Genomic DNA, 25,829 nt, shown 5'->3' on the forward strand with positions numbered 1-25,829 from the left:
GGGACATCCCAGAGTTTATAGGGTCTCTTATAGTTGATGAAGTTCAGGTGGGTTACTGTGACAGCAACATCAGGAGGCCTGAACTCAGACAGGACTGGATGAGAACGTTCATAAAAGACGACCCACAACACCTGGAGTGGTACGTAAACAAATGCATTGAAAACCAGCACTTCTTCAGAGCCACCATTGACAATTTGATGAACCGCTTCAAACAAAGCAGAGGGAAGATATTTTTAAATACATGTTCTTACTGTTTTAAGATGCTGCACTAAATATCAAGACTTATTCAGTGATTTTTAGAACAAGTATTAAAGATTTGCAGCCACTGCTACTACATTTGTGAAGCTAACATCTGCCCAACTCAAACATCTGCAGGCAGAAAAGCTGGTGGCTTTTTGAATTCATTTACTGATAAATTAAGTTTTCTACTAGAATTTTGTTTGTACACATAATTTGAAAATTCCCCATAGAGTTCTCTTGGAAGCATTAAATCCTGGACAGCCAGTTTCTTACAATATTTGTATTTACTGACACTTCATATGAGAGTTTCATGGACATTACAGCAGCTTGATGGAACTGCCTGAAGTCCAGTAATGGCTTCTCTCTGTTGCTTTTGATTTAGACACATCAGATGTGTTCTCAGTTTAAAGTTCCTCATTGTACTTCAGTCTGATGCCCCTTTCTGTTCCACATCAGTTGTACTCTTAGATCTTGTTATATTTGTCATTTGCCTGCTTGTCTCGGAAGGTAACATTACCTCTAAGTGTTGTCTGCACATTTTCTAATCTTGCCAAAGTCACCTAACCTAAACTGTGCTAAATTATGGATTACATTTGATTTATTTCCATTCTCTTGAGAATTCCTGATGTGTCTTAGTTTGGCTGCAGGTTTGTGCCCCTTTTCATCTGCTATCAGCTAACAAAACCTTCTGGTCCTGGAATTTAAGGAGGTCTTTCCTCCATCATGGCAGCTGTGACAGTTGAATTTAAATTCAAGTAGCTCTGCTTTGCTTTGTCTGCTCACCACTAAAAGTATGTTGGTGCTCTAATTTTATGGACTCCTTCCCAATGTGACAAACCCAGTCCTGCAATCATTAAATCCTGGACAGCCAGTTTCTCACAATATCTGTATTTACTGACATTTCATATGAGAGTTTCATGGACATTACAGCAGTTCCAAATAAAGCATGAGAGTTGGTTGTCTGTCGGTCAGAAGATTGAGGTGATGTTTGTGTCCATGTCAGTCAGCCTTAACAGTAAACCAATAAAATCTCCCTCTCTGTGTCTCAGGTGTCCACATCCTACAGCAAATGAGTGGCTGTGAATGGGATGATGAAACTGGGGAATCCAGAGGTTTTAATCAATATGGATACGATGGTGAAGACTTCATAGCGCTGGACCTGCAGATGCTGACATGGATCACTCCAAAACCACAGGCGTTCATCACCAAACTGAGATGGGACACAGACAAAGCTAGACTAGATGACAATAAATACTTCATCCACTTGTACCCTGACTGGCTGAAGAAGTATGTGCAGTACGCCAGGAGTTTTCTGCAGAGAACAGGTAGAATTACACAACCTGAGATACACACAAATGTAATACTGGGACATGAAAATGTTTAATGATATTTGGTGGAGGCTCCTACGTGTGATGGAATGAACCATGTTGCCTGGCCAGAGGGGGGTGTGCATCATCCAGTGTTTAATTCTGGGGAAAATATTACATATGAAGAAGGAATATCTTGTTTCAGATTACAATAACAAGCAGTTCGGAGAATCGTTTCATCACAAAAATAGGCTTAAACTTTCAATTTTAAGCCCAGATCACTGCGGGTTCAGAGGGAACTCCCCCCTAAAGTGCACAGCGCACTATTAGTGAATAACAGCACACATTGAAGGTCGGCAGTCAGATGTAGATTAAAACTAAAACAACGCACACGGAAGCTCAACAGTCAGATGATATAAACTATAACAAGATGATTAAGTTCGTTATCGTTGTTTTTACTCTATTTTACCGCGTAGCATTTCCAGGTAAGATCTGATTTCTGTTTTTAAAACTGTCTCTAATGGCACTAACAGAAAACCGTTAGTCGTAGTTTCACTTTCACGTATACAACTAAAAAAAAACTCCTAAAACTGTATTAAACTCCAGAAATCACTAATTCTATTGTGATGCTGACAAAGTTCCCAGAGTTACTGAGTGGAGTCACGATGCTGTTTAGCTGTTTAGCAGATTTTAAGAGCTTGTTGGATTCTGAAGTCATTTCCTGCACTGTGACCCGTTATTTAACAAACGTTATTTTGTGTTATCAGCCACTTTTTGTTGTGATCGTCTGCCAAGTTCTCACTACTGTCAGTAGCAGATAAACTAATGCCTAGACTAAAATAAATGTTAGTGTCATTCTGTCATAAAAATATGAAAAAAAAAAGTTCTACTTTCACTTACTCGTTGAAAACAACATCAGTTCTCATCACGACTTACAAAGATTGATTTATTAAGATTAGTAACCTTGAAATGTCAGTTTCTCTTTACATCAGGCTGTTTTTGAAGAGAAACAAAACAGTATTTTCTTCATATAATAAATGCTAAGTGAATATTTTTCTTTATTATCACAGTCTGGGATGTGTCAGTTATTAGCCCCAGCATTGATTTTGATGCATTATAATTTTTTGTGCAGTCTCATATTTTTATAAAGATTCAGGACCATAATAACAAAAATGTCTTTGTGACAAAACTGTCAAGCTATAGCAGCATAACTAAGGCACAGTTCAGGTGATCCTGAGCAGCCCTAACTAAAAGCTTGATCAAACAGGAAAGTTTCAAGCCTCATCTTAAAAGTAGAGAGGGTGTCTGCCTCATGAACCCAAACTGGGAGTTGATTTCACAAAAGAGGAGCTGATAACTGAAGGCTCTCCCTCCCATTCAGCTTCTGGAAACTCTGGGAACCACAAGTAAATTAACAGTAAACCAATAAAATCTCTCTCTGTGTCACAGATGTCCACATCCTACAGCAAATGAGTGGCTGTGAATGGGATGATGAAACTGGGGAATCCAGAGGTTTTCATCAATATGGATACGATGGTGAAGACTTCATAGCACTGGACCTGCAGACGCTGACATGGATCGCTCCAAAACCACAGGGGTTCATCACCAAACTGAGATGGGACACAGACAAAGCGAGACTAGATGGCAATAAATACTTCATCCACTTGTACCCTGACTGGCTGAAGAAGTATGTGCAGTACGCGAGGAGTTTTCTGCAGAGAACAGGTAGAATTACACAACCTGAGATACACACAAATGTAATACTGGGACATGAAAATGTTTAATGATATTTGGTGGAGGCTCCTACGTGTGATGGAATGAACCATGTTGCCTGGTCAGAGGGGGGTGTGCATCATCCAGTGTTTAATTCTGGGGAAAATATTACATATGAAGAAGGAATATCTTGTTTCAGATTACAATAACAAGCAGTTCGGAGAATCGTTTCATCACAAAAATAGGCTTAAACTTTCAATTTTAAGCCCAGATCACTGTGGGTTCAGAGGGAACTCCCCCCTAAAGTGCACAGCGCACTATCGACACACGGAAGCTCAGCAGTCAGCTGTCGGTTCAGACTAAAACAAGATGATTAAGTTTGTTATCGTTTTTATGCTACTTTGCCGGATGGCATTTCCAGGTAAGATCTGATTTCTGTTTTTAAAACTGTCTCTAATGGCACTAACAGAAAACCGTTTGTCATAGTTTCACTTTTTCAACTAAAAAAACTCCTAAAACTGTATTAAACTCCAGAAACCACTAATTCTATTGTGATGCTGACAAAGTTCCCAGAGTTACTGAGTGGAGTCACAATGCTGTTTAGCAGTTTAGCAGATTTTAAGAGCTTGTTGGATTCTGAAGTCATTTCCTGCACTGGGATCCGTTATTTAACAAACGTTATTTTGTGTTATCAGCCACTTTTTGTTGTGATCGTCTGCAAGTTCTCACTACTGTCAGTAGCAGATAAACTAATGCCTAGACTAAAATAAATGTTCGTGTCATTCTGTTATAAAAATATGAAAAAAAGTTCTGCTTTCACTTACTCGTTTAAAACAACATCAGTTCTCATCACGACTTACAAAGATTGATTTATTAAGATTAGTAACCTTGAAATGTCAGTTTCTCTTTACATCAGGCTGTTTTTGAAGAGAAACAAAACAGTATTTTCTTCATATAATAAATGTTAAGTGAATATTTTTCTTTATTATCACAGTCTGGGATGTGTCAGTTTTTAGCCCCAGCATTGATTTTGATGCATTATAATTTTTTGTGCAGTCTCATATTTTTATAAAGATTCAGGACCATAATAACAAAAATGTCCTTGTGACAAAACTGTCAATCTATAGCAGCATAACTAAGGCACAGTTCAGGTGATCCTGAGCAGCCCTAACTAAAAGCTTGATCAAACAGGAAAGTTTCAAGCCTCATCTTAAAAGTAGAGAGAGTGTCTGCCTCCTGAACCCAAAATGGGAGTTGATTTCACAAAAGAGGAGCTGATAACTGAAGGCTCTCCACCCATTCAGCTTCTGGAAACTCTGGGAACCACAAGTAAACCAGCAGTCTGAGAGTGAAGGCCTCTGTTAGGATAACATGGTTCTGATAAAAACTTAGAGTGAGTCAGTTAAGTAAATTCAAAAACTGATAACTTTCTTTTTCCAGCAGGCTGAGAGTGAAGGCCTCTGTTAGGATAATATGGTTCCAATAAAAACTCAGAGTGAGTCAGTTAAGTAAATTCAAAAACTGAAAACTTTCTTTTCCCTCCAGTGAAACACTCCTTGATGTTTTCCCTCACTACATCTTCTGGAGTCCCAGACTTCCCAGAGTATATGGGTTCTGCACTGGTTGATGAAGTTCAGGTGGGTTATTTTGACAGCAACATCAGGACGGCTGAACCCAAAGTGGATTGGATGAGAAAGTTGATGAAGGATGACCCACAACACCTGGAGTGGTACGTTAACAAATGCATCGAACACCAGCACTTCTTCAAAGCCACCATTGACAGCTTGATGAAACGCTTAAACCAAACCGAAGGTAAGATATTTTTTAAAAATATGTTTTCACTGCTGAAATGCATTGTCCCTCTGTTGGAAGATGCTGCACTAAATATCAGTCCTTCTTCAGTGTTTTTTAGGACAAGGCTAAATGACTTGCAGCCATTTCTACTACTTTTGTGAAGCTAAAAACTGCCCAACTGAAAACATCTGCAGGCAGAACAGCTGGTGTCTTTATGAAATTATTCACTGATGAATGAAGTTTTCTACTACAATTTTCCTTGTAGACACATAATTTGAATATTCCCCATAGAGTTCTCCTGCAATCATTAAATCCTGGACAGCCAGTTTCTCTCAATATCTGTATTTACTGACACTTCATATGAGAGTTTCATGGACATTACAGCATCTTGATGGAACTGCCTGAAGTCCAGTAATGACTTCTCTCTGTTGCCTTTGATTTTTGATTTGATAATTTTATGGGCTCCTTCCCAATGTGTTAAACCCAGTCATTGTGCAGCTCTGCCTGTCTAGAACCATCCATCCCATATTCTGTATGGTTGGTTGCAGCTTCCTCATTACATCCCTGCATGCTTCAATAGGTGTCAGTGGTAAAGTGACAATATTTACTGTTAGGAATTCACTCTCAGTTTCTCATCATTCTATGCTTCTGTCTCACTTTGATCCATCCACAATTTTAGGATGATGATTGTCTGTGAGTTGCTTTCATTGGTCCAATAACAGGTGCAGTAGGTGAACATCCTCTGTGTCAGTAATCAGTGTGTCTGTGGTAAAGCAGTGGGGCTAATAATTTTCCAGAAAATGTAATTTAGGATAAATGCATCTGTCATAGATGTTAGTCTTCCTTCATCTGCACAGTCACCCTGTTAGGCCACAGAACAAGGCTATACAGCTGACACACACAGGGTTAAAACAGGAAAAACACAAACACATGCATTGTTAAAACATAAAAATGGGTGAAATCCTCACAAAATGGGGACACAGAGAGAGATCACTGCATTTGTACATCAAGGTGGATAAACAGCAGAGTGACATCTGTTGCAAGATATCAGGAGATCTTTGCCCTCAAAGACAGGAAACACAACAAACCTCTTTCACCATTTAAATGAGTTGTGTTACCATCTGAACAAGTTAACAGAGAACTAAAGTCTGTTCCACACTGTTGACACTGAATCAAGCCCGTCGTGGTGACATCAGTTCTAAGGAGTCACTCTGTCTGTCTGTTTGGTCATTAGTGGGTCTTTTCTGATGAAGGAACCAGACTGTCACTTAATTGACCACATTTTCTGAATGTGTATATTTCTATGTGTTGTTGTTATGGGGCGTATAAATGTAAATATGCTTGCTAATATTGCAGAATAACCTGTTTGCTCAGCAACCAACAATTAATGCTAAACTGCAAATTCCCCTTAAATTAAAGATTCACTGTGTTTTCTCATTAACACATGATTCAGTTTCACATTCAGAGTTACTCATTAAAACACAGTGTGTATCTCTGACAGCCATATTAAAGGAGTTTCCTGTCTGATAATGTTAAATATATATTATATTATAAAAACAATGCAGACCAATAACCCTTTGTTAACCCCACAGAGGGGAAGTTTGCATTGTTACAGCAGCAAAGTGGATAATGCAAACATGTAACTAATGTCAGTAGAGAAAAAAAAGCAAAAAATATACATAAGTACTAGCTCAGATTGTCCAGATTACTGTGGATGTGAAAATAACAATGTTGCACATATCAATGTTATTGCACAGAATCTTTCAAGAGAAAAAACACTGATAGAACAGTATTAATATTGCACAGATTTAATTATAATGATCTGATGATATGTCCATAAGTGGAAAATACTGACATTCTATTAGATGTTGAAAAACTGATATAGTTTTTATAGTTTTTAAATGTACAAAATTTGATTAATCCACAGCTATTAATGTGTTGATAATGAACCAAATGAAGTATGGCAGTGTTTCAGTGTCCAGTCTCCTGAGAGCAGTGCTGGTTGTCTATCAGTCAGAAGATTATTAAGATGATGTTTGTGTCCATGTCAGCCAGCCTTAACAGTAAACCAATAAAATCTCCCTCTCTGTGTCTCAGGTGCTCACATCCTACAGCAAATAAGTGGCTGTGAATGGGACGAAGAAAATGGAGACATCAAGGGTTTTCAGCAATATGGATTTAATGGTGAAGACTTCATAGCGCTGGACCTGAAGACGCTGACATGGGTCGCTCCAAATCCCCTGGCGTTCATCACCAAACTGAAATGGGACACAGAGACAGCTAGACTGGAGTACAATAAGTACTACTACATCCACGTGTACTCTGACTGGCTGAAGAAGTATGTGAACTACTCAAGGAGTTTTCTGAAGAGAACAGGTAGAATTACACAACCTGAGATACACACAGTTCTGTTCTCCATCTGTTTCTATCCACAGGAGCATCCAGTGAAAATAAAACAATGCATAGACGAAGTTACGATTCAGCGGTCTAGGGTCAACTAGGTGTAACAAAGAAACTGTTGATTAGAAAGGTAAATTAATTTATTGCAAAGTGATATAAATAACAAAAGAAAAGGTGATAAAACAAAGAAAACGGCTGATGGGTGCTGCAAACTCCAACCAATTAAAACCAAGTTATAAAAACTAGTTAAAACAAAATCTATACTAAACAACAACTAAAGTAAACTCTGCAACCAAACTTGAAGACACGATAGCAACACGCATGTGACTAACAACAGTAACTAATCGAGTGCTTCAGAGCACATATTAGCTACAAGTAGTCATTTCTCAATAGCTACAGAGCGCACAAAACATGAGAGGCACTGAGTCGAGCTGTTCATGTTAAATCACAGTCACCTGGACTGTGAGATGGGCTGCAGATTTAAACCCTAGATGTGGTGATTGCTGCAGTTGGATTGGATGAAGGTGGAGGGAGCTGGGTGGTGGTCCAATCAGGTATGGCAGTAGGCGGGAAGATGAATGAGCTTCAGAGCAGCTCTGGAGCTCCAGGCCAGTCATCCCTGATTGGAGACAGGTGGCTCTGGAGCTCCTCAGCCAGGTGTAATGGAAAGTCAGCATAAACCATCTCCTCACACAGAGACCACAAAGGATCCACCACATCAATAAAGCATACGGTCACCAGGGGCTGTAACAGACACACAACGTGCGTAATGAATTTATTTTACTGATCAGTGCAGATGATGATTGATAACTGACAGCTGCACATTAGAGCAGTTAAACTTCAGACATCATATGTAAACATGATATTGTATTGAAGTGCATTCAGGTCTGACTCTGTCCCATAATGCAGGAAATCACAGTGAGGAATATAAAAATATGTGACGGTAAAAAGCACTGCTACTCCAAATGAAGCAAAACAGGAATGCTGGTAGAATACTGTTAAATGTGTTCATATATTAATTTTACAGATCAAAGCATCTGATTATTGATAACTGGCAGCTGCACATTAGCACAGTAAAACTTTAGATTTCATATATGTAAATATGGTATTGTATTGAAGTGTATTTAGGTCTGACACTGTCCAATAATGCAGGATGTCATTGTAATTTTTGGCCAAATCAAAGTGAAATTAATGTTATTGATGAAATATTCTCTGTAGTAAATGAGACTAAACCCATGACTTTTCTAATCTGTGTTCTATCAGCCACTGTAGCAGCAGAACCAAACATAAAAACATATTTATACAATTTCTGCATCACTTACTAAATACATGTTGGGTTCCCATGGCAACCCAATGCATACAGTGTGTGATACTATAATGGCTTCTTTCAATGGTTTTAATAAAATATAGATCAGCAGGTTTACAGATAAAACATTTCATTCAGCTGAGAAACTGTGTCACTCATAAAGAACCGTCAGGAAACACTTCAGTTAAAGGGAGACATTTATTACAACCAATTTAAATCACAAACTCTGAACAGAACCTGCTCCAGACCAGGTTAACTCCACAGCATCAGTTACCATGGAGATCTAGCAGGTTAAAGAGAACCACCTTCATGACACTGAAAACTCTGACTTTAGGCTCAACATACCTGCTAACCCACTAATCTCACTTCCTAGTAGAACCCTCAGATCTGTCACGTTCAGTTAAGACTCATCAGTTTCTCTCTCCAGGTCTTCCCTCAGTGTCTCTCCTCCAGAAGACTCCTTCCTCTCAGGTCACCTGCCACGCTACAGGTTTCTACCCCGACAGAGCCGACTTGTTCTGGAGGAAAGATGGAGAGGAGCTTCATGAGGACGTGGACAAAGTAGAGATCCTCCCCAACCATGATGGAACCTTCCAGATGAGTGTTGACCTGAACATCTCATCAATCGCTCCTGAAGACTGGAAGAAGTACGACTGTGTGTTTCAGCTGTCTGGTGTCAAAGACGTCATCATCACCAAACTGGACAAATCAGTGATCAGGACTAACTGGGGTAAGTCAGTCAGAACAGTGGAGTCTGGAAATGAAACATATTTATCTGTGTTCTGCAGTAGAGATGAAATCTGAGGGATGTGTTTTGGTTCCAGTTTCTCCATCAGGGTTTCCTGCTGGTGCTGTCATTGGAGTAGTTGTAGGTCTGCTGCTGCTGTTGCTCTGCATCACTGGACTCTTCATCTGGAGGAAGAAGACTAACGGTACACAGTAACAGAAGAGCAGCTGTCCTGCCTCCACATTCAAAGCAGAAATCTTTAACATTAAAAAAACATATATAAAATATAAAAGCATCATTTTAACTACAGTCATCTCTCATCTTTATTTCAGGGTTCAAACCTGCTAACAGTAAGAGTTTCTGATATTTTCTGTAGATCTGTAATCAGTCTGATCTTTGCAGTCTTGTCTGTTGGGTTTTAAACTCAGACTGTTTTTTTTAGCCTCAGAATCTGCAGACAGTAACTCAGATTCCAGCCAATTACAGTGAGTATGTCCTTGTTTCATCAATGCATTGCAGATATAAATGAACCTAAAAACACTCAACAGTATACTGGGATATTATTTGCTCTTCTGTAAACACCAGCCTTTTTCTCCTTTTAATTGTTGTATTCATTTTTTAATAATGTATAATGATTGTACTAAGCATCTGACCAGTTATTTAACTTGTTCATTTCTTAATCTGTCCTGACAGACTCTCAGGGAAGACGGGAGGAGAGTAAACTCCAGTGAAGTTGGGATTCTGTCAACAACTTTATTTATCTTATGGCATACTTGATTCTGTTTGCAATTATTAAGCCTCTGCAACTAACCCAAGTTGGAAACTCTTGTCAGTCCAGTTTTATTTTCTCTCCATATTGTGCAAAAAATGTGGACACTTTAAATGTTTAGTTTCTTATCCAACATCCAAAACTATCAGACAGGTGTCTGATTGGAAGCCAAAAGGGCTCACTTAGCTGGAGTCATTGAGTCAAACCGCCACAACCCTCGAGTTTTATTTAATACCATTGACTCTGTTTTAAATGCTCCCAAGCCGGTTTGCCAGGAAGCATCCATTGAACTGTACATCAAGTTTCAGGAGTTTTTTATTGATAAAGTTGTGAGCACAAGGGCTCTGATCTCAGCTCCTGCCGTCGACCCCTCTGCCTCTGTCTGCTGACCGGCTGGGCTCGATAAATTTGCCTGTTACTCTGTCGTTTTTGATAGACACTGTCGGCCACATAAAGCCATCAGGGTCCCCTCATGACTCCATCCCACCTCATTTTTTAAAAGAGGTTTTTCCATGTATTGGGCAGTCAGTTTTAACCGTCATTAACAGCTGTCTGTCCACTGGCGTGGTCCCCCACTAGTTTTAAACATGCTGTAGTCCAACCACTGCTGAAGAAACCTGGCCTCAACACCACAGTTTTATCTAACTTCAGACCAATCTCCAAGCTGCCCTTTCTTTCCAAAATTTTAGAGAAAGTTGTTCATGCCCAGCTGAAGTCCTTTTTAGATGAGCACAATGTACTGGAGGTTTTTCAGTCTGGTTTTAAGACTCTGCATAGCACGAAGTCAGCACTGTTACGGGTTTTTAATGATGTTTTCCTGGCAAACGACTCTGGAGATTATGTGGTTCTTGTTCATCTGGATTTAACTGCTGCATTTGACACAGTGGACCACAACATTTTAATATCTCATTTGCAGCACTCGGTGGGAATTAGTGGTAGTGCACTGCAGTGGTTTAGGTCCTTTTTGACTGGCAGAACTATGAGTGTGAGCCTCGATATCTTTGAATCCCCCCCTGCTCTATTGTCTTTTGTGGTCCCGCAGGGTTCAATTTTAGGGCCTCTCCTTTTTTCCTGATACCTGCTTCCTATGGGATCCATCCTCAGGAAGCCTGGATGGCTTTAAATTTTTTACGTTTTAGCGAAAAGAAAACTAGGTAATGGTGTTCGGTCCCAGTGGCCCTTGTGAGTCTTCCCCTGTTGACTTGGGCCCCCTGGCTCACTATGTTAAACCAGTGGTTTCCAACCTGGGTTTTAAAATGGACTCTGATTTTAAACTTGAACATCAAATCAGTGCCGTGGTGAAGGCTAGCTTCTTTCACCTGCGACAGTTAGCAAAGGTGAAACCCTTTCTAACACCAGAGCACTTCGAAATGGTGTTCCATGCTTTTATTACAACCAGATTGGATTGTTGTAATTCGCTATACCTTGGAGCTAGCCAGTCTGCCCTAGCGCGTCTCCAGTTGGCTCAAAATGCTGCGGCCCGTCTTTTAACCAGCACTCGAAAATATGAGCACATTACACCTGTTTTAGCTTCCCTTCATTGGCTCCCCGTGTGCTTTAGGGTTGATTTTAAGCTTCTTTTATTTGTTTTTAAAGCCTGAAATGGTCTGGCCCCTCCCTACCTCTCTGAGCTCATCCTCATGCCCCCTCACGAACCCTCAGATCAGCTGTTCAGCTGCTTCTGGAGGTTCCAAGGTCTAGGCGGAAGCTCAGAGGAGATAGAGCCTTCTCTGTTGCTGCTCCCAGATTGTGGAATAATCTCCCTATGCACATCAGAGAGGCTCCCTCACTGGCGTTTTTTAAAACCAAACTTAAACCTATTTTTATTCACTGGCTTTTAACACAGCATGAGACTCTGCTTCTGTTTTATTGTGCTGCTGTCTTAATATGTGTATGTTTTATTTATTTGAATGTTTTAATTCATTGTTTATTGTACAGCACTTTGTTTCAGCGGCTGCTGTTTAAAGCGCTTTATAAATAAAGTTGAGTTGAGTTGAGTTGAGTCTGATTGATTCTAAGTTCTCCAACAGAACACGGAATAAAGAACAATCTTCAATAAACAAGTGTCCTGAGCAAGAACAAGCAAGAAGAACAAGGAACCTGCATCAGATGATGGAGCCTCTACAGAGTCACAGTTACCAGAGACTGAAACATGAGGACAGAAATAAGAACAGAGCTGCAACTTTCTCCATTTCTGCAACTTATAAATCTATATTATTGATAAGCTGCTGATTATTTGTGAATTCAAACAGCTAATCCACAACTTTTCTTGCTCAAACATCTGATCTCAACAACTCATTCTAAATGTTAATAACTTCTAGTTTTACTCACAATGTAACTATGGAACAGAAACAACATATAGCTGTCACTTTATGGTCACACAACATAGAAAACACTATATTCACAGGTACAAGAAAATATACAACTCTAAAATCAATTTTTGGTTAAAAAATGTTATTTATTTATAGTGTTTATTTGATGAAGACCATAGCATAGGGGTGTCCAAATATTTTTTCAAAGAGGACCAGATTTGATCATGTGAAAATGAGGACCAACCATCCTGCCTGACATTCATTGAACCATTAAAGTTGAATGGCAATGCACTGTCCTATAGAAATTTTATTTTAAATGAAATGTTTTTATTTCTTCACATGGGAATGGAAATAAACATAAGTGACCCAGGCATAGCCAGGTCTTAACAAAATCATTCTATGTTTCATATTATATTTGAATCTCTGACTGTCCCAAATTTCATCAGCCTTCCCATGATTCAAGATGTCCATCTGACCATTTGGAAATTAATTATTTTTTTACCTGTGTCAACTCTGATTGGCCGTAACTCCCATTTCTACTAACATATGAAAGCTTTCTAATCATTGGTAATGTCATTCAGATAATATTCTCATCATAGCATCAAATAGAGCCTAAGCACAGGCTGGTTCCCCACTATTTGCTACAATCTCTCCATTCACCAGAAACTTCTGAACAGATATGAACATCTAAAAGTGGTGTCTCAGTTCAGTTTCCAACTTGCAAGAGATTTATTGTTTTGTTATTTCCATTAGGTGAAAAATTATGAAAATGCTGGAATTTCAGCTGAAAAAAAAGACAGATGTCAGTTTGACATGCCAAAGATCATACTTACAGAATTTCAAGAGATTCTGAGGTGATCCAGCAGTGACCTCCATGATCTCGCTGAGTTGATATGGAATGACACAGAAAATAGAAAAATATTTTAACATTTTTGTTTACTACATAATTCCATTCATTCTTTCAGTGTTTTGATGTCTTCAGTATTAACCTACAATGTAGGAAATAAATAAAAACCATTGAATGAGAAGTTGTTCAATGGTCCAGTATGTCACACCTACAGGTACAAAACAACAACATTGCAATTCATAAAGTGTTATTAGTCCAAGTGCATATATTTAGAAATGTCATTTTGACCAACACAAAAGAAATTTAAAAAGGCAACATGTAAATTGTGAGTCTCAACCCGACGCTGTGGTTTGGCAACTCAGACTGTCAGATACTGACAACTTTGAGATGAGACTCAGAAATCAACTTATTCTCTGTGAACTATGTTGCACCTTTAAAACACTGACAAATTAGTATTTATTAATCTCAGATGACCAAAACAGGTAACTTACTGGCACTCAGGTGAAGGATGATACTGAGATCTGGATTGCAGTACACAGGCCAGGTCTGGTTTAAGGCAGTGGTTGAGAAATATCATGCAGGTGAGTCATTCAGTTTCCTCAAGTGGTTCTAGTTGAAGTTCAGAACAGTTCTGATCACACAAATGTGTGGAGTTAAACAAGTGCAGCATTTTCTCTGCAAATATTAGAATCTCTGGACACCTGCCTTTATCCAGCTGCTGGTAAAAGTTCATGACAGTCTTTGATAAACTCACCCTCTGCAATAGGTTTACCGTATTTAGCATTAGCATCTCCTTAGAGGGATTTTCATTTGAAACACCGTTGCTGTGAAGCTTAGACAGCTTCCAGTTGCTTCACCTTCTGTCACTCATAGCTTGTGATATGCTTGTTTTGACTGGTCTAGTCTCTTTACATTGAATTCCTTAGACATGGCAGCAGTATCTTGGCAAATTAGGCAAACACAATGGTTTTGCATTTCAGTGAAGAAATATTGCAGTTTCCACCTGTCCTGGAAGTAGCAGCCCTCACAGTCAACTTTCCTGTTTTGTTTTTGTTTTGTTTTGTTTTTAAATCTACAGTTGCCATTTCAGGAATGGGCTGGAAAGAGTCGCTGGGGTCACAAACAGGGTCACAGGTGGCAACAGAGTCCTGCTGACACTATTTGGTGGCACAAAATATTGCATCTTGTAACTGTACCTATTTGACAGCGTTGGCAGGCCATAAATGCTGCATTTTATGACAGTAACTGCAAAAACAAGACAATAAAATCTGATCCAATTTCACTCCAGACTGGACTTTGGACATGCCTAGCAGTTCATGTTACAACCATCTAGTTAATGGACACACTATCCAACCATACGGGCCAAAATATCTATTCTGCTCCATCTGAGAGGTTTACACACGGTAACTGTGACTTCTAACTTTGATTTGTTTCATATTTGTTAATATTTGTGTGATATTTGTTGAGGTGCTTTGGTATAGACGGCTTATTCTGTTGCTTTTGTAGGCTAGTATATGTGGACTCATCTATTTACTGAAACCAGCTTGAGAGACTTTTTGTTTGAGTCCGTCTGATTAGAGACACTTTCAGGGGAAACTTTTAAAATAACTGAACAATGTGTATTTGAAATGTTTCTTGTATGTCCTTTATTTTTGTAGTTTTTGTTGTTGTTGAGGAGTAAATAAATGTTAAAAACACATCTGTATGAGTACATCAGCCGTCCTAGTTACATTCCTGATGAGAAGACTCTGTGTAATTATTGTGACTTCAGTGAAGGATACGCCCCATTTTCTGTATCTGATTCTGATTATTGGACTGAATTTCTTTACTTTCAGGACTTCCAGAAAGAAAATGAAGAAATTATTGGCTTTACTCTTCTTCTGTCACGTTGCATCTCCAGGTAAGATAAAATAATAATAAAGTTATTGTATTGTATTGATCTCAGAGTAACTGTTAACTGTTACTTCTTCCTGGTGCTGCTATTTGTTGGTTCACTTATTATTGTCTGCAAAGCGCCCAATGCTTTGAGTTTCACTTCCCTTTTAAAGTCTGACAAGTGTATTATTAGCACAGATTCAGCCTGACATGTATCTGTTCAGTCCTGACTTATGATTATTATCGATATTATCTTCATATTGCCTTTAAATCAGTGCATTAATGATGACATGTACTTGCAGCAGCTGTGATGACTGAGAGTAACTGAGAGGATGCAGTCAGTGAGGTAGAGATGAGGGTCTGTTTAATACTTTCTGTCAGCCTTTTTCTAAAGAATAGTGATGTCTCACAATAAGGAAGCTTTCAGTATTATCATATAAATCGAATTAAATAAGCCTTAACTGATCACTAGATGGAAACTTCACATGTTACAGCAGCACAAGGACAGAAATAAGTCCACACACAAATAGAGAAGTAAAATACTCAGATGTCCTGCTATAATATTGTTAAAACGTCTTGAAATTTTAAAATAGAAACTGCAGAATCATTTAGTCCAGTCATGCAATATAGACGATCACATGAAATGGAAAATATAAAATGGAATATACCAAAATAGTAAAATAAAACATAGAGAATAGTAATACAGAATAGATTGCAAACAAATGATAATATAGCATAAGAGTTAAATTTGGCCTGTAAGTGTAGTATGAGTATAGTACAAAGCAATATGTAGTTTTTCTAACTTGTATAATATGTGTGTAGTATATGTTATATGCATTAGGTGTGCAAAATGTAATGATGAAGAGGGAGTGTGAACCGTGGAAATCAGGTGTGTGTCATGTGCAGGTTACAGTTTGGCAAGAGGCAGAGCTGGAAGGTGAAAGTCTACAATGACGGTACTTCAAAAAGTTCTGTCTCACCAGAAACTGTCACAGAAGAAAGATTGTTCTTGCATTATTTTCACGACATCATCTCCTTTACCTTAAATGCACTTGGCTCAGCGATATTAAAGCATAACTATCCCTTTGCAGAGGAAGGTCACATCCTGAACCTTCAGATGCTCAAAAGCAGTCATGACTTCATTATTACTCTGAAAATAATAACCATGCAAGATTTCTGTGTAGGAAACAGATAGAAGTCAGATGGTGCAGGTTGCTATGATCCCTGTTCCAGACCCTGTTCTTCCTCTCCTTCCTTCTCCCTCCTTTCTCCTTTCTTCCTGTCTCTGTCTCTTCCTTGTCTCTTTCTCTCTCTCCCCTCTATCTCTCCCTCACTCTTCCCATGTTTTCTCTCTCTCCTTTTCTTGGCCCTCTGGCTCCCTCTGTCTGCATCTGTTGGTCTCTGTGTCTTTCTGCCTGCCTCACTTGTCTCTCACTCACCTGCCTGCACTCTGTTGATTTCACTTATGAGATTCAGCTGCAGCAATCAGCTCACCCAACTCACCTGTTCACAATCACACCTCCTCCTATATAAGCACAGTTCAGTCACTCATTCCCTGCTGGACCATAGACTCTCATGGCTCCCCTCATGGACTCCCAGCTTGCCTCCAGTCTGCCATAACCCCACCTGAGTTCTTGTCTTCCTCAGTCCCTGGATACCTGCTGGTTCCCTCCCTGTCCTCAGTCTGCTGTCTGTCTTTTTTCCCCACCAGCTCCCAGATACTGCATGTCTGCTTACTTTGCCCCTTTAGTTTTGTTCCCCGTGGGTTTATAAGTACACCATTTGTTGATTTAGTTTAGTGATTCACTTTAGGGCTTTCTTTGTATTCCTATGTAGAGTGTAGTTGGTTTTGTTTCGGTTTTGTAGTTTAGGATATTTTGTATTAGGTCTCATTTAGTTTTCCCCCTCAATCCAGTTTCCCCTTTTGTGTTGTAACTTTTGTTTATTTTATGTTTATTTTCCTCCTCTCTCCCCGTTTCTGTGCCTGGATTCTCTGACACCCTCCCCTCCTCCCCTCCTCAATGCAGGTTGGTGAATAAGGTTCATGGACCAACAGTTTAAAGTTACATTTGGCTGTTTCTACCATCTGTACTGTGTGGACAGGCTCATTTTCCTGAAGCTACAGCAGACAGCTTGAAGCCCTTCCTCTCTGTCTGGTTGCTTAAAGCATCTGTTTTTGTGGACAGTGATGTAAGGTTTTGTAGTAAACAAATAGACCCTGAAAATGGGAGTTATGCCCCTTGTTTTTGACTGAGGCCGAGTACTTGCTGAAGTACCCGTGCATGATGGTAAAAATGAAATGCTCAATTTTACATCTGGACAGATTATCTGGTGTTTTAATAAGTTGAACATCTGACACAGGCCATCAGAAAAAGAGTAGAAGAGGATAATTGGTTTTTATTACATTCTATTTAATGTCATTCCACATGAGCACATCTTTGTTGTACACACATACGATAAGAGGAATGGGTCTTTAAAATATCCCATTTTTTTTTCTAGTCTGTTGTGATTTAATAGATTTTAAAATATACAAATAAAGAGACAATAAAATTCAAACACTAAAAGTCTTCTTTTCCCTACAGTGAAACACTCCTTGCTGTATTTCCTCACGGCAACTTCTGGAGTCCCAGACTTCCCACAGTTTATGGGTTCTGCACTGGTTGATGATTTTCAGGTGGGTTACTGTGACAGCAACATCAAAACGGCTGAAACCAAACAGGACTGGAGAAAGTTCATGAAAGACAACCCAGAACACCTGGATTATTACATTAATGAATGCTATGAAAGCCAACACTTCTTCAAAGCCACCATTGACAGTTTGATGAAACGCTTCAATCAAAGCGGAGGTAAGATTTTTAAAATGTTTTCACTGCTGAAATGTTTTGTCCCTCTGATGGAAGATGCTGCACTAAATATCAGCCCTTCTTCAGTGTTTTTTAGAACAAGGCTAAATGACTTGCAGCTACTGCTACTATGTTTGTGAAGCTAAAATCTGCCCAACTAAAACATTTGCAGGCAGAACAGCTGGTATCTTTATGAAATGATTTACTGATAAATTAGATTTTCTACTAAAACTTTAATTGTAGACACATAATTTGAATATTCCCCATAGAGTTCTCCTGCAAGCATTAAATCCTGGACAGCCAGTTTCTCACAATATCTGTATTTACTGACACTTCATATGAGAGTTTCCTGGACATTACGGCATCTTGATGGAACTGCCTGAAGTCCAGTAATGGCTTCTCTCTGTTGCCTTTGATTTAGACAAATTCTTGTAAGATTGAGAGCTGCACATCAGATGTGTTCTCAGTTTAAAGTTCCTCATTGTACTTCAGTCTGATGCCCCTTTCTGTTCCACATCAGTTGTACTCTTAGATCTTGTTATATTTGTCATTTGTCTGTTGTCTCTGAAGGTAACATTACCTGTAAGTGTTGTCTGCACATTTTCTAATCCTGCCAAAGTCACCTAAGAGACAACTTAGATTGTGTTAAATTATGGATTACATTAGATTTATTTCCATTCTCTTGAGAATTCCTGAAGTGTCTTAGTTTGGCTGCACGTTTGTGTCCATTTTCATCTGCTATCATCTAAGAAAACCTTGTGGTCCTGAATTTGAGGAGGTCTGCTTTCAATCCAGGCTTTTCTCCTTCATGGCAGCTGTGACAGTTAAATTTAAATTCAAGCAGCTCTGCTTTGCTTTGTCTGTTCACTACTAAAAGTATGTTGGTGCCCTAATTTTATAGACTCCTTCCCTATGTGTTCAACCCAGTCATTGTGCAGCTCTGCCTGTCTAGAACCATCCATCCCATATTCTGTATGGTTGGTTGCAGCCTCCTCATTACATCCCTGCATTCTTCAATAGGTGTCAGTGGTAAAGTGACAATATTTACTGTTAGGAATTCATTCTTAGTTTCTCATCATTCTATGCTTCTGTCTCACTTTGATCCATCCACAATTTTAGGATAATGATTGTCTGTGAGTTGCTTTCATTGGTCCAATAATAGGTGCAGTAGGTGAACATCCTCTGTGTCAGTAATCAGTGTGTCTGTGGTAAAGCAGTGGGGCTAATAATTGTCCAGAACGTTTAATATATGATAAATGCATCTGTTGTACATGCTGGTCATTGTTCATCTACACAATCATCCTGTTAGGCCACAGAACAAGACTATACAGCTGACACACACAGAGTCAAAACAGGGAAAAACACAAACATATGCATTTTTAAAACATAAAAATGAACGAAATCCTCACAAAATGGGAACATTGTGGCAAAGAGAGATCATTGCATTTGTACATTAAGATGGATGTGCAAATGCAGTCTACTGTATATTTTTATGGGTTACTATTACGAGGCGTATACATGTAAATATGCTCGCTAATATTGCAGAATAACCTGTTTGGTCAGCAACCAACAATCAATCTTAAACTGCAAATTCCCCTTGAATTAAAGATTCACTGCAGAGTTTTCTCAATAACACACAATCCAGTTTTACATTCAGTATTACTCACAACAACTATGTATCTCTGAGGTCTAACAGACACACTAAAGGTGTTTCCTGCCTGATAGTATTAAATGTAAAGTATATTGTGATAACAATGCAGAACGATAACATTTTATTAACCCCACTGAGGGGAAATTTGCATTGTTACAGCAGCAAAGTGGATAATGCAAACATGTAACCAATGTGAACAGAAAAATAAAAAACTGATTTATTACTCTAGATATGTACGTAACTATATTGCACATATCAATGGCATTGTACAGAATCTTTGGAGAGAAAAAACATTGATAGAAAAGTATTGCACATTTTATCATTGTAATACTGTAATATTGCACAGACTTTATTTAGATTTTACAGATTTGTCCATGAATGGAAAGATACTGATAATGCACAGATTCTTTTACATGCAGAAAGTGATACAGCACAGAGTTTTTCAATATACAAAATCTTAATAATTCACAGCTGTTATTGTGTTGATAATGCACCAAATGAAGTATGACAGTTTTTCAGTGTGCAATTACCTGAGAGCAGTACTGGTTGTAGTTGGTTGTCTATCAGTCAGAAGATTATTAAGATGATATTTGTGTCCATGTCAGTCAGCCTCAACAGTAAACCAATAAAATCTCTCTCTCTGTGTCCCAGGTGTCCACATCCTACAGAGAATGAGTGGCTGTGAATGGGATGATGAAACTGGAGAAATCAGGGGTTTTAATCAATATGGATACGATGGTGAAGACTTCATAGCGCTGGACCTGCAGATGCTGACATGGATCACTCCAAAACCACAGGCGTTCATCACCAAACTGAGATGGGACACAGACAAAGCTAGACTACATAGGAATCAATACTACTTCATCCACCTGTACCCTGACTGGCTGAAGAAGTATGTGCAGTACGCCAGGAGTTTTCTGCAGAGAACAGGTAGAATTACACAACCTGAGATACACACAGTTCTGTACTCCATGTTTCTATCCACAGAAGCATCCAATGAAAATAAAACAGTGCATAGATGAAGTTGTGATCCAGCTGTCTAGGGTCAATACGTGTAATCAAAAAGCAGGTTACTGTATTAGTGAGGCAAAGCAATTTATTGCTTAGTGATATAATTAACAGAAGAAAAGGTGGTAAAGTAAACAGGGCTGACAGGTGCTGCTAACTCAAAGAACCAATTAAAACAGAGTAATAAGAACTAGCTAAAACAAAATACTATAAGACAACAACTAAACTAAACTCTGCAACCAAACTTAAAGACATGATAGCAACACCCATGTGACTAACAAAAATAAGTAAACGAGTGCCTCAAAGCACACATTAGCAACAATAGTCATTTCTCAGTAGCTACAGAAAACAAAAGACGCAGGAAACACTTCACCTAGTTAAGCAGCTGCTAAGACAAGTTACATATTTGGATGATGTCCAGATTTATATACCAATTAGTCCCAAAACTACAGGTTCATCGCAGCTATTACTTAACTGCCTTGAGGATCTAAAGTCATGGCTGGACATTAATTTTATTTCTCTCAATGAAACCAAAACAGAGATTGTTCTTTTTAGCCGTCCAGATCAATTAGGTGACTGCATCAGTACTCTCGGCCCTCTGGGAATCTGTAATCCACCCTCCTCAAAACATCTGGGTGTGATTTTGACAATGCTTGAACCTTGACAAGGCACACCTGTGAAGTGAAAACCATTTCAGGTGACTACCTTGTGAAGCTCATCCAGAGAATGCCAAGTGTGCAAAGCAGTAATCAAAGCAAAGGGTGGCTATTTTGAAGAATCTAAAATATAAAACATGTTTTGATTTATTTCATACTTTTTGTTTACTACATAATTCCATATGTGTTCATTCATAGTTTTGATGCCTTCAGTGAGAATCTACAATATAAATAGTCATGAAAATAAAGAAAAAACATTAAATGAGAAGGTTTGTCCAAACTTTTGACTGGTAGTGTACCAGCTAACCCATTAATCTCACTTCCTAGTAGAACCCTCAGATCTGTCACGTTCAGTTAAGACTCATCAGTTTCTCTCTCCAGATCTTCCTTCAGTGTCTCTCCTCCAGAAGACTCCCTCCTCTCAGGTCACCTGCCACGCTACAGGTTTCTACCCTGACAGAGCCGACTTTTTCTGGAGGAAAGATGGAGAGGAGCTTCATGAGGACGTGGACAAAGGAGAGATCCTCCCCAACCATGATGGAACCTTCCAGATGAGTGTTGACCTGAACATCTCATCAATCGCTCCTGAAGACTGGAAGAAGTACGACTGTGTGTTTCAGATGTCTGGTGTCAAAGATGACCTCATCACCAAACTGGACAAATCAGTGATCAGGACTAACTGGGGTAAGTCAGTCAGAACAGTGGAGTCTGGAAATGAAACATATTTATCTGTTCTGCAGTAGAGATGAAATCTGAGGGATGTGTTTTGGTTCCAGGTTCTCCATCAGGGTTTCCTGCTGGTGCTGTCATTGGAGTAGTTGTAGGTCTGCTGCTGCTGTGGCTCTGCATCACTGGACTCTTCATCTGGAGGAAGAAGACTAACGGTACACAATAACACAAGAGCAGCTGTCCTGCCTTCACATTCAAAGCAGAAATCTGTCCATCCATCATTTTAACTACATGTCATTTCTCATCTTTATTTCAGGGTTCAGACCTGCTAACAGAAAGATTTTCTGATATTTACTGTAGACTGATCTTTACAGCCTTGTCTATTGGGTTTCGAACTCAAGCTTTTTTTTGTTTGTTTTTTTGTTTTTCCAGTTTAATTTTCTGTCCAGTATTGTGCACAAAATATAGACAATTTAAATATTTAGTTTTTTTTCCATCATGCAAAACCATCTGATTGGTTCTGAGTCTAACCACAGACACAAGTTTAAAGACAACAATTTTATATGATTATTCTCATAGTTTGAACACATAATGTATGTCTATAATAGACTGATTCTTCTGCTCAAGTATAAATATCTATGAAATATGTTTTACAGATTATAAACTATGTGTATTTCTTTGCCTTCACTGTCCAAACACACATTGGTATCATAGCAGCTGCTGTTGTATTTGTGGTATTTTTGTGTCTTTTTCTTTCTCCTTTATGTCTCCTGCTCAGTTTTCTGCTGTGGGTGTTTCATCCCTCTGACTGCTGCCTTCTCACCTGCTCTGCCTCTAATATCAAACACCTGAAGCTGATCCATGAACCTCCTTCCACAGTAGAAACACACCAGTTCTCTGATCACTCTTCAGCAGATTATCTTTCTACTTCTTGTTGTCAAGCTTTCCAGCCATTCCCAAGTTTGCTCTGATTGTGTCTTCATGTTTTACACGTGTGGAATCCTAAGGCCAGTAACCTCCTAAATCAATCAAATAAATTAATTAACTATCAGAGAATTACTGGACCAGCTCTCCATCTAACGGGTCCGGTTCCCGTAGCCCATATGATACAACCCAGATGGGATCTGAGGAACGTTTAAGCTGGTAAGTGAGAAAATTGGCCTAGCTTCTAACTGCCTCCATCCAGACGCCTATCCTGCTTCCTCTGATAACTAACTCAACTGAGTAGCCACTTTCGAATGGTCAAATTAATTACCAGTCACGTCTGTTAACGGCAGCTTTTCTCTCATCGGATTCTGCACTTGGTAAGTTGCTAGGTTTAAATTTAGAGGTTAAGGAATGGATAACCCCAAGGATAAGTTTAAAAAAGGCCACCCTCGGCCCCAACGACTAGGTAACCTGACAGAACCAGTTTTAGATGTAATGCACACAGTAACCTGACTTTTTACAAACTGAGAAGATATATGTGGTTAATTCATCATCATGATAAAAATAAATAGAATTTCCAATCTGTTAACTTTAATTGCAGGATAAATGCTTTATTATAAAATTTCAGCAGGGAAATAGCAATAGCCCATAAATCATCAGACAACCAATTAAACATTAATTCTTATAACAATCCTCTAATATGACTCCTAACTGGAACTATGCCTTTATCTAAGAAGAGCAATAATCACCCAAACTATGTAATTTGGAGGGGGAGAGCAGACGGTGTGATCAGAACCGGCTGCTCACCTGAAGACCGACGCCCCGCTGGGGCTCTGCTCCAGGGAGGAGGTGGAGAGAGAGTTCAGTCCAGATTTAGATCTGCTTGTATCCACTTTTGTTGTTTGGGCCAGTTAAAACTTTGTTAATCCATTCTGGTGTTAATCCTTTGGAAATAGTAGAGTTCAGTAATGTTCCTTCAGTCAGCGTTATTTTTAGATCACAGTCTTTCGTAATCCTCAAACAGTGCAGAAAGAGCACTCCTTCAGTCCATAATTCCAATAGAACAGTTATTCCTTTGCAGATCATGTTGAATCCCCCGTCCGAGTTACGTGGTAAAATCCCCTTTGCTCAGAGCATTTCTACCCTGGCTTGCAACGAGTGACCACCTCGCAACGACTCCCAACTCGTGTCTCGATCCAGTGCAATTTATACAACAACTGAACCTGTTGCATATGCAATGACTGCACCCTTAATTAACATACGTGATGACAGCATCCATCCCCCTCCTTACTCGTGCACTGCTCCCATCCACTGACCTCATGGTCTCTGCGTGCTCTGGAGGAACCAAAACCTTGGACTGTTTGGACCTTCCACTCAGTCTCACTTCTCTATTAATGTATTTGTTCCACCTGCAGCTCAGAGCAGGCCTCCGGTCAGGAAACAGATGTCAGACTCACAAAAATCCTTGACGTCTATTTTGAGCTTAATAACCTTTACTGTGAACACTTGACCCCAGTTCACCTTAGCTCTTGACTTCTCACTTCATTACTAAGTTAAAAACCTCTTAGTTTAACAGTAATCAAAACTCTTAAAAGCATTAGTTCCTCATATTCGTCATATCTATCAAAAACATCAGTTTCCCTGGTAACCAAAACATCACTTTTCACAGTGAGCTGCTGTTCTGACTTAGTTACTTCTTAAACAAAGATTATAAAAATAGGTATTTGTGTTAGCTTTAACACACTTATTAGGTTATAGCATAAATCAATTATAAATCACAGGTTATAATATCACAATGTTCCCTTATTTAGCTGTTATTCTGCCAGAGTCTCCCCCTTGTGGCTGATTCTGGGATCTCATACCTCCATGTTTCTCAACACGCGTTTTTCACTCTGAGGGCATTGGACAGCTCTGTTGGTGACAGACTGCTTCACTCCAGGTATGTGAAGGTCACGGGTCCACAGGTCCTTCCTTCCTTCCTGCTGGTATCAGGCTTTATAATCAGCACTGCTCCCAACAGACCACAGTTGCAAACATCGTTATGTGCAAATACACCCAAGTGCAATTCATTTGTGTCTATATTCTTAAATTTGTGTTGTTAGTATTCTTGTGTTCTTTAGTTTTTCATATTTATATGTTGTATGTACAGTGTATATATCTTTTGTCTTTAATTTATAGTTATTTTCTTGGTTTTTCTTACCGTCACTTTGCTGCTGGGACAAATAAATGATACTCTATTCTATTCAATATAGGTTCCTTGTATACAAATTAGTTTCCTTGTGTTTTCTGCTTTAGTTAACTCCTTTTGTACAACTTTAGCCTATTGTTTTTCACAATGTTTACCTGCATATTAAGTGTTTAGATGTTGGTTGTTTCTGGTTTTTGCCTTTTATCTGCTTCCTGAGTTGGATTTGTTTCCACACAGATGGATCACTTGTTCATTTCCTTTGATTTGCTTAATAAAGACTTTTATTTTTGATTTCTGATGTCCAGCTCTTTGATCAAACTAAACACCAGGCTAAGCTCTGATTTCATGAACTCAGATTCACAGTTCATGGATTCAGAGAGTTGACTTTTTATTATATTGGTCACAGCACTCTGGGGAAACGATTTAGATTTTAGAAAACTGTAATCTCCACGCGTTTGTAATGCAATTATTTTTTGTTTTTATTGGCAGATAATCAGGTTATTAGTTCATGCATTAAATTCCATTATGCAGGAAAAGTTTTAAATAAAATACAAATGAAAATACAATGTCCTGAACAGGAACTTGTATTTCACAGTG

General features: G+C 38.9%; 3 protein-coding genes across 5 annotated transcripts in view; all 3 read left to right on the forward strand.

The window, feature by feature from the left end:
- Window positions 1-25,523, forward strand: LOC111562463 (major histocompatibility complex class I-related gene protein-like). Of its 3 annotated transcripts, XM_055017677.1 has the most exons (9): window positions 1-139; window positions 2,997-3,272; window positions 4,806-5,072; window positions 7,152-7,430; window positions 9,188-9,490; window positions 9,585-9,692; window positions 9,820-9,837; window positions 9,930-9,972; window positions 10,181-12,253. In XM_055017677.1, the coding sequence occupies exons 2-9, from the start codon at window positions 3,017-3,019 to the stop codon at window positions 10,206-10,208; spliced, it is 1,302 nt and encodes a 433-aa protein (XP_054873652.1). In that variant the 5' UTR covers window positions 1-139; window positions 2,997-3,016; the 3' UTR covers window positions 10,209-12,253. The 3 variants fall into 3 exon arrangements, with proteins under 3 accessions (XP_054873652.1, XP_054873653.1, XP_054873654.1); XM_055017678.1 differs by lacking the exons at window positions 9,820-9,837; window positions 9,930-9,972; window positions 10,181-12,253 and adding an exon at window positions 22,434-25,523; XM_055017679.1 differs by lacking the exons at window positions 9,188-9,490; window positions 9,585-9,692; window positions 9,820-9,837; window positions 9,930-9,972; window positions 10,181-12,253 and adding exons at window positions 21,830-22,132; window positions 22,225-22,332; window positions 22,434-25,523.
- LOC111580525 (major histocompatibility complex class I-related gene protein-like) overlaps window positions 1,878-25,829 on the forward strand; it is a 75,847-nt gene continuing 51,895 nt past the window's right edge. The window contains exon 1 of the mRNA XM_055017686.1: window positions 1,878-2,032. Within this exon, the coding sequence (XP_054873661.1) occupies window positions 1,978-2,032 (55 nt within the window). The 5' untranslated portion in view covers window positions 1,878-1,977. The remainder of the gene's footprint in view (window positions 2,033-25,829) is intronic.
- The window catches only part of LOC111562465 (major histocompatibility complex class I-related gene protein-like), a 73,368-nt gene continuing 62,272 nt past the window's right edge, over window positions 14,734-25,829 (forward strand). The window contains exons 1-4 of the mRNA XM_055017681.1: window positions 14,734-14,818; window positions 15,251-15,315; window positions 17,873-18,136; window positions 20,436-20,714. Coding sequence (XP_054873656.1) covers window positions 15,267-15,315; window positions 17,873-18,136; window positions 20,436-20,714 — 592 coding nt within the window. The 5' untranslated portion in view covers window positions 14,734-14,818; window positions 15,251-15,266. The remainder of the gene's footprint in view (window positions 14,819-15,250; window positions 15,316-17,872; window positions 18,137-20,435; window positions 20,715-25,829) is intronic.

Source organism: Amphiprion ocellaris, chromosome 15, assembly GCF_022539595.1.
Source record: "Amphiprion ocellaris isolate individual 3 ecotype Okinawa chromosome 15, ASM2253959v1, whole genome shotgun sequence".
In the NCBI taxonomy this organism is placed as follows: Eukaryota; Metazoa; Chordata; class Actinopteri; family Pomacentridae; genus Amphiprion; species Amphiprion ocellaris.